Below are 8,905 nucleotides of genomic sequence, written 5' to 3'. Positions count from 1 at the left end.
CTCCTTTTTGCACATGTAAATTAAGATATTAAGTGTTTAAGGGTGAAATTCTTTGTATTTTTTTTTTGGTTTTGTTTTGTTTTCTTATCTTCTCTTTTAATTGTTGTCTTTTTACATGTACAAAATAAATCAAATCAATCAATCAAAACAAAAAATAAACTTTTTTTTTTAAATCCTAACATATGGAGGTAGATTTGTGTCTTAATTATTCAATCAAAAAAAAGATTGCTTCAATCAAAAAATATATTTTCAATAAAAAATATTTTACTTCAATCAAAAAAAAAAAACACTGTTTTTCTTTGATTTGAAATGTTTTCTTTGATAGAAGTGAAGTTTTTTTTGTTTGAAGCAACTTTTAAGTAGTGTTTTTTGTATTTGGGCCATATTATGGGTAAGACATTTGTGTCTTTATCATTTAATCAAAAAAGAAGTTGCTTCAAAAAGAAAATAATATTTTCAATAAAAGAAAATCACTTCAATTAAAAAAAACTTTTTCAATAAAAGAAAAAAAGTGTTTGAATGCAAAAAAAAAATTTGATACCCAAAAAAATTGCATTTGAACACTTTTTTTCTTTGATTGAAATCATTTTTTTGATTGAAGTGATTTTTTTTTAATTACTAACAGCAATAAATTGTTGAAGGAAAACGTTTTGGCCTGTGTGGTTTTAGCGCGTCGTAATCAAAGCTTTTATTCTGAAGGTCTCGGCCGGAGCATCATGTGCGTGTCTGCAGCTTCCCATCAGCAGGTGCGGCCCGTTATAAACACCAGCTGGTCCAGCTGACGGGACTGATCAACATGAGCGGACTGCTGCTGCTGCTGTTGTCGCTGTCTGCGGCCGCCGCGGCCCCGCACCCCGGGACCCCGCACCCCGGAGCCCCGCAACCCGGGGCCCCGCACGCCCCGCACTCCGGGCCCTGCCTCGCCCCGGCCCAGTGGGAGGGCAGGTGGGTTGTTTACGACCACAGCTCCGGCAGGAACAGGCGGGCCGCCGTCTCCTACGACGGGCCGAACCAGAGGATCCGAGTCCTGCAGCAGCACAAGAAACACACCCCGTGTCAGAGGTAAGGGGGGGGGGGATATCAGACAAATATCTGGCTTTACTTTGATTTTACATCTCTCAATCTCTCTATTGCATGCCATTCCTAATAAATCAGTATTGTAAAGTCTTACAAATATATAGAAATGCAAAATCTCATTACTGAAAGCAAAATATCAGAACAAAATGAGGGAAAAGGGATGCCAATTTATTATAATATCCTCATAAAATAACACAAGGCAAGTTTATTTATATAGCACAATTCAATACAAGGTCATTCAAAGTGCTTTACATCAACATTAAAAGCGTTAAGACACAATTAAACAGTAAATAACAAATAAAATGAAATAAAATTATGAGAAAAGAAGGTAAAATAATAAAAAGCACAAGTTGCTGAAAACTAAGGGCAGTAGCGTACCACAGGTACACATCTCATTTGCGGTTTTCAGAAAGTATTTAATTTAAGAGTATGCTTAAATAACAAATAAATGAAATAAAATGATAAGGAAAGAGGTAAAATAATAAAAATTCAAGTTGCTGAAAAATAAGGGCAGTAGAATACAGCAGGTAAGTATTTAATTTAAGAGTACGCTTCAGTAAACAGTAATGTTTTTAGGCCTGATTTAAAGGAGCTGACAGTTGGAGCAGACCTCAGGTCTACAGGAAGTTTGTTCCACCGGTGAGGAGCAGAATAACTGAACGCTGCCTCACCTTGCTTGGTTCTGGTTCTGGAACCACAACAAACCAGATCCAGATGAACCTCAGGGGTCTGGGAGCTGACACAAGATGACTGGAAATAATAAACCATTTATTAAAGGTTCCTTGATGAGTTGTTTTATTTCAAATAAGCTGCAGTTTTACATTTGAATTTTTCCCTATGCTAGGTCTATACCTTTATTTCTCAGTAATAATTATTTAGTAAATGCTGGTGTAAGCTTTAAAGCCACCCTATGTAGCAATTCCACCTCTGACCACGTGGGGGCATGTTGAACTAATGTGTTGATGATAGAGCGTTGATAGATGGGGACGGGCGTGGTGTCGTACCCCCACCACGTCCTGCCAGAGGTGCACCTCATCATGTCTTATGGTCACTTCAGACACAGTCAAATATTTTAGTTTACATAGCGTAAACTAGGGATGGGCGATATGGACTGAAAAATGTATCACGATAATTTCTGGCATTTATCCCGATAACGATAAAAATGACGATAGAAAAAATACCAATTCAACTCCACCTTTTTAACTATAAATCTATCACCACATTCAGTCTTTGGAGCCCCCAAAACATTGCTCTAAAACAATACTAAATGCTACTAAACTACACCAATTAAATTGAATTGATAAAAACCAATTAAATGAGTCCACCTGTACTGCAAAACTGTAATTATTCAGATCTGCCATGTTTGTTACACAAACACGTCATCAACCGGAATTTATCTTCTTTCTTTCTTTCTTTCTTTGTTTCTTTCTTTCTTTGTTTCTTTGTTTCTTTGTTTCTTTCTTTCTTTCTTTCTTTCTTTCTTTCTTTCTTTCTTTCTTTCTTTCTTTCTTTCTTTCTTTCTTTCTTTCTTTCTTTCTTTACGTTGTGCGTCGATTTAACGCAGAACCATAAATCAGGCTTTAAACAAAAACGTCATCAATGGGAATTTATCGTTTTTACCGCGAGATGACAAATTCTTACCGTGGGGAATTTTTTTTTACGGTATATCGTGAACGGTAAAATATCGCCCATTCCTAGCATAAACTAATTAATATTTACTTTATTGGTGAACTGTGGTTCAGATCCTCTGCAACCAGTTCAGAACAAAAGTCCTCTCAGGGGGAACTACAGTGAAAGTAAACAAGTCCAGTTAATATCAGCCCAGTTAGGACCCAGTTGCCATGGGAACAAGTTGGTTGAATTTAATCTTTCCTTTCAATTCAGTTTCTTTATATACAAACATGTGGAGGAAAGAAAACAGGTTCCCCAGCAAACTTGAGGTTTAACATCAGCATGTCGTCGCCTTCTTCAAATAATGGTCAGGTTTATTCAAAAAGACGGAACCAAACAGCTTTATCAGAAATAGATAGATAACACTTTTTTTAGGTTTTGCAAACTCGTTTTATTTGTTTTCAGAAAGGGTATCTACCCTGAGAGGAGCTTCAGTATCTTCCTCGGGATGGATTATTTGCCTTGCTGGGGTTATCTTGTTTACCGCAGCGCCGACCAACACGTGAAGTCTGGCGTTGTGAAACCAGGACTGAGCCAGTTAATCGACTTCTGTTTGTTGTTCGTGCGGCGTGGCTTTAGTTGTTGCAGAAACCCGTTGAAGGAAACACTCAGAAACTCCCGAAATCCAATGAAGCTGAGACTTTAGGAGATAAAAAACATGCTTGAGTGAGCAGTTTGTGGTTAAACATGTCCCGGTTAGAGCTGAGTGCTGCTCCACATTCACAGCCTGCTTCCTCTCCTCCCGTTGCAGGTTTTATGAGTACATCTACTTGTACCAGAGCATGGTGATGTTCCAGATCGACCAGAAGACCAAGGACTGCTCCAAGATCTCTCTGACGGAGGCCTGGGATCCGTTTGACATCCCAGTCAACTCCACGTTCGAGGACCAGTACTTGATCGGGGGCCCGGGAGACAACGTGGAGGTCCAGGAGTGGTCGGACAGGAAGCCGGCACGCCAGCGTGAGTGTGGCTTCAATACGGAAGAGCATTAGGGCCAGGCAGGAGAAAAAATATTTCAGAGGGGAAGATTTTTTTTTTGCTGCTGAGGCTGCTGCCCCCGCGACCCGGTAACGGATAAAGCGGGAGAAGATGAGTGAGAGAGAGTGAGAGATTTTTTTTTTATTGTGCACTTCGAGAAAAAGTCGAAGTGTCGAGATCAATGTTGAAATACAATTTCGAGAATAAAGTCGAAATTTTGTGAATTAAGTCAAAATTTCGAGAATAAAGTTGAAATACAATTGTGTGAATAAAGTCGAAATGTCTCCTCTGGCCCATCAAATCCAGTTATGAGCTAAAAGAGAAAGAATTTCTTTGTTACTGAAGCCGATTCTGAAGTACAGTTTCACCAGTTCATCTATAGGCCTACGAGGCATTTTGTAAAGACAGTCACATGCGCTGTTTGTTATAGTCTCAGAAGGTTGACTTTATTCTCGAAATTTCGCCTTTTTTCTCGAAATTGTACTTCAAGATTAATCTCGACATTTCGACTTTTTTCTCTACATTTCGACTTCTTTCTCAAATTGTACTTCAACATTTATCTCGACATTTCGACTTTTTTCTCGACATTTCAACTTTTTTCTCGACATTTCGACTTTTTTCTCAAATTGTACTTCAACATTAATCTCGACATTTCGACTTTTTTCTCTACATTTCGACTTTTTTCTCAAATTGTACTTCAACATTTATCTCGACATTTCGACTTTTTTCTCGACATTTCAACTTTTTTCTCGACATTTCGACTTTTTTCTCAAATTGTACTTCAACATTAATCTCGACATTTCGACTTTTTTCTCTACATTTCGACTTTTTTCTCAAATTGTACTTCAACATTAATCTCGACATTTCGACTTTTTTCTCTACATTTCGACTTCTTTCTCAAATTGTACTTTAACATTTATCTCGACATTTCGACTTTTTTCTCGACATTTCAACTTTTTTCTCGACATTTCGACTTTTTTCTCAAATTGTACTTCAACATTAATCTCGACATTTCGACTTTTTTCTCAACATTTCGACTTTTTTCTCAAATTGTACTTCAACATTAATCCTGACATTTCGACTTTTTTCTCAACATTTCGACTTTTTTCTCAAAGTGCATAAGGAAAAAAAATCTTCCTCCTCTAAAATATAATTTAAATTTTTCTCCTGCCTGGCCCTAAGACTCTTCCGTACTTTAAACCTGAAAGGCAAAAACACCAGGTTTTTCATGCCAACTGTCCTGTTCTCCAGACGAGACGTGGGTGGGCGTTTACACCCTGAAGGACTGCTACCCGGTGCAGGAGACGTACATCCGGAACACCAGCGTCACCACCTCCACCCGTTTCTTCAGTCTGCAGCTCGGCATCAGCGACCCCGACGTCTTCACCCCGCCCATCACCTGTCAGTCAGCCCGCCCCGAGCGGATGGCCGAGTCCGTCTGCTGAAGCCTTGAACCTTCAACCCGTAGCACCTTCCAGAGCCCGAATCACTCCCTCCTCCGCTCACTCCCTAAAACACGTAGCAGCAGTGGAAGAAGTCCAATCACCTACTGTACATGCCGAGGTTAAAATAATACGCTCTTGCTTTCAGTCACTGATGTCAAATTTAATAGCAACATTTATTTAAAAAGACTTATCAAAATAAAAGATTGGTTCTGACACACAACTACTGCAGTGAACTACTTTAGATGTTCATGGATGATGAAATAAAGCTGAAGGATTGTGAGATTAATGAATGACTTTTTTTTTTAAATCCCGACTTTCCCTTTAATTCTGTCCTGAAATTTTGAATTACAGTCATCAGAAGGTTTTTAAAGGCCCATGTGGACCTGTGGGCCATCACCGAACCACAACCGGCTGGGTTTAAAGAACTCTTTGATAAAGTTTTACAAGAAACTAACAGACCGAGCATTTCCTGTGGAGCATGAGATGACGTCATCGTAACATCTCTGGATGAATAAAGAATAAAACAAAGACGAATTTGAGATATTTTAGAGTTGATTGTTGCTCTTTTATAGTTTGACCAGATACAGAGAATTAATCTTAATCTTAGGCCACGTTCAGACTGCAGGCAAATCTGATTCATATCTGATTCCTTCTCATATCCGATTTTCAGGGCTGACTGTCCACACTGTTTTTAGCAAGTGTCCAAATCGCATCTGGCTCTGTTCAGACTGGGCCACATCATTGACTGATCTGACGGGTTGCCGTAGCAACGACGTCGGAGCAGAGCAAAGTTTTGTCTCGGTGGAGGGACCCGGCGTCCCAGCAAAATGAGAAACAGAGAAAGGTGTTCAGAACAAAACCACCAGCAAACTAACAAACAAACCAACAAAGCTCAGAGTTAACAAAACGAACCAGCAATGAACAACTGGCAGCTCTTTAACCTCTCCTCCTGATGAGCTGACGGGCTGCAGGTTCAGACTCACAGCGCGACTGAAGGCTGATTTATGGTTCCGCGTTACACCAACGCAGAGTCTACGGCGTAGGGTACGCGGCGACCGTACGTGGAAATGCGGTCTTTTTTTCTGCTATTAAAACATGTTGTAATGTGAATTTGCAACACTTAAACTACAAATAATAGTTTTTGACGTGACATCAGAGATTGTACATGTTCTCTGCGAAAGGATGAGTAGCTCCACAACTGGAAATGGGCGGGTGGTTTGGAGCATGCATGGGTCTGGGACAGTCGTATCCGATCTGAGTGTTTGGAGCTGTTCAGACTGAGACGCATCTGCCCAAATGCGATATGAATGCGATATGAAACTACCTCCCGGAGGTGGTTTCCATCTGGTTTGCAAAAATCGGATCTCATCCGGTTTGGGACTGTTCAGACTTCAAAAGAGTCATCCAGTTTCAATCTGGATGGGCTAAAAATCGGATATTGGCTGGCAGTCTGAACGCGGCCTTACACTGTTGTAACGTGTGTAGCGTTACCGGACCAGAACCAGGACGCAGAATAGTTCTTTATGGAGCCTGATTGTATTGAATTCAATTGTATTCAATTACATTTTATTTATATAGCGTCTATTACAACACAAGTTGTCTCCAGGTCAGGATCTTTCCAGAGACAGCCTACAATATAATACTTTAACTAAACTGTAGTCATATGGGCTTTCAATGGAGAATGCCATAGAAAAAGTCGTTCATTTAACTGCGCAGTTATATTGAAAAACGCTACTTCCTATTAGAATTTGTATCCAAATTTGAGTACAAAAAATACCTAAATAAAATCAAAATCATTTCGGCATGATAGCCGAAAGCAAGATCATATTTATGCAAATTCATCAAGGTGCACATAATCCAGGTGCAATTTATTTATAAGGGTTAAAGTAAACTTCAAATGCAAAAACAATCCTTTTCCTAATTAAGTTCTGCGGGAGCGTTAGTAGCGCCACAAACCAAAGATTTTAGACAGGTAAACTAATCAAATACTGCAATAAACAAAACATATACAAGGCCTATCGCTGAGTCAAACGTGTGGTTAAAGGTTTCGAAAGATGTATTTTGAAGAGCAGTTGGTGGTCAGTTGTGGTTATAACACCAGTCTTGATCCTCGCAGCCACAGCAGGAGCCACACAGACAGCAAGAAGGCCACGCCCCCTTGGTCAGCTGACCAAGCAGTGCTGGCCAATCCGGGAAGGGATTTTGTGATCACGTGACATTTGTCATGCGGTGTTTTTCTTTTTTTCCCCCCAAACTTTACTAAACAACATTCTGTAGGTTATACAATAAATAGCACATGAAACTAAACAATCAATTTTCTATAGATATTCAACATTTGGGGGGGTTGAGAAAATAAAAAAAAGATAAATTTACTGACTTAAGCTATGGGAAGTGTATTAATAAAAATTAGGAAAAAAAGACATCGTTTCATTTAAGCTTTTGGCAATATCGTTTTTTTTCACACATCAGACGCAAAGTACAGTTTACATTCATTTTTCAGATGTACAATGGAGGGTTTGCTGTTTTTCCCATTTGCATTTACGTATGTGATATTTACCTAGTAAAATAACAATGTTGACCATGTTTGATATATTTCTTGGAAGATTATCCATATAAATTAAGATTTGTTAGGAGTCAAAAGATGGGTTGTCAATCCCAATGTTTAACCAGCTGTAGGTGTCCAGCCAGAATTGTAATGAGATTAAAGAGTAGAACAAATGCTCTACAGTTTCTGGCTTTTCTAGACAAAACCCACAGGGTTCTACTACAAAGTTAAATCTTTTGCGCAGAAATTCAGCAGCTGGGTATACATTGTTCAAAATCTTAAATTGCATCTCTTTTATTCTTGGGGTTATTGGCCATTTGATGAATTTACAGATTTTATTAGTTATAATTTTGTCAGTTCCAATTTTTAATTTGGCTGGTGAGTTAAAATAAAAAAATAATTTGCATTTTAGAACCTTTCCAATAACCTTGTTATTACATTTCTGTTCACTAATGTGTATTTCATCATGTTTTAGTTCTGTAATTTTGACTGAAACATTTGAGTATATTAATGTATTTTGTATCAGGCGTATTAAAGGAAGTGGGATTGTTATTAGAATACAATGGAATTCTCTGGAAGAGCATTTTATATTATACTTCTCAATAAACAAATGAAACTGAAGGAATTGGCAAATTTTCATCCATCATGCGGTGGTTTTTAAAGTCTTTTAGTGACATGTGTTACACCGGAGTTGACCTAATGGATCGAAAATGTACAAACAAACATCTAAGGAAAGTATTCCAGAGACACTACATTACAAGATTTCACCCAGAGGAACGTTTTTTGCGCATTCACAGTTGATGGATATTAACCGACACAAGACATGGTTGTGTACGCTTCAGTTCTGTATTTTAAATAAGATCAGAGAAAATTATTTTAATATGTTACATAATATTTACCCATGTAACCAATCAATCTCTAGGTTTGCTGAAGTAAGTCTGCACATTCTGTGGAACTGAGCCGGAGACGATCTTGCATCTGTTTTGTTTTTGCCCATTGTCTACATTTTGGAGGGAAATGGAAAAATGTGTTTGCAATAAAACTAAAAAGTATATAACAATAACACCTAAAGCGAATGACAATGAGCGATGAGGAGGGGATGACAGCCAGACGTTGGCTAAATAACTGACTGCCAGTCAAAAGTCTTCACGTCTAATGACACATACATTTACTGCTTTATATGTATTTA

At 38.5% G+C, this 8,905-nt stretch overlaps 1 protein-coding gene across 1 annotated transcript; it reads left to right on the top strand.

Moving 5' to 3' along the window:
* Positions 1-727: 727 nt before the first annotated feature.
* On the top strand, positions 728-5,457 carry epdr1 (ependymin related 1). Its single transcript, XM_061730982.1, has 3 exons — positions 728-1,062; positions 3,500-3,708; positions 4,978-5,457. Exons 1-3 carry the CDS (start codon positions 797-799, stop codon positions 5,169-5,171), a joined length of 669 nt encoding a protein of 222 aa, XP_061586966.1. The 5' UTR covers positions 728-796; the 3' UTR covers positions 5,172-5,457.
* Positions 5,458-8,905: the final 3,448 nt, after the last annotated feature.

This window comes from Cololabis saira, chromosome 10, assembly GCF_033807715.1.
Source record: "Cololabis saira isolate AMF1-May2022 chromosome 10, fColSai1.1, whole genome shotgun sequence".
Taxonomy (NCBI): Eukaryota; Metazoa; Chordata; class Actinopteri; order Beloniformes; family Belonidae; genus Cololabis; species Cololabis saira.
The sequence above is the reverse complement of the archived record's forward strand: the minus strand, read 5'-3'. Positions and strand labels throughout refer to the sequence as shown.

Excerpts from the sequence above, each read along its gene's own strand:
- epdr1 (XM_061730982.1), top strand. The coding sequence starts at position 797 with ATGAGCGGACTGCTGCTGCTGCTGTTGTCGCTGTCTGCGGCCGCCGCG. Across the intron at positions 1,063-3,499 it reads AAACACACCCCGTGTCAGAG|GTTTTATGAGTACATCTACT; the intron begins GTAAGGGGGGGG and ends CTCCCGTTGCAG. Across the intron at positions 3,709-4,977 it reads CAGGAAGCCGGCACGCCAGC|ACGAGACGTGGGTGGGCGTT; the intron begins GTGAGTGTGGCT and ends CCTGTTCTCCAG.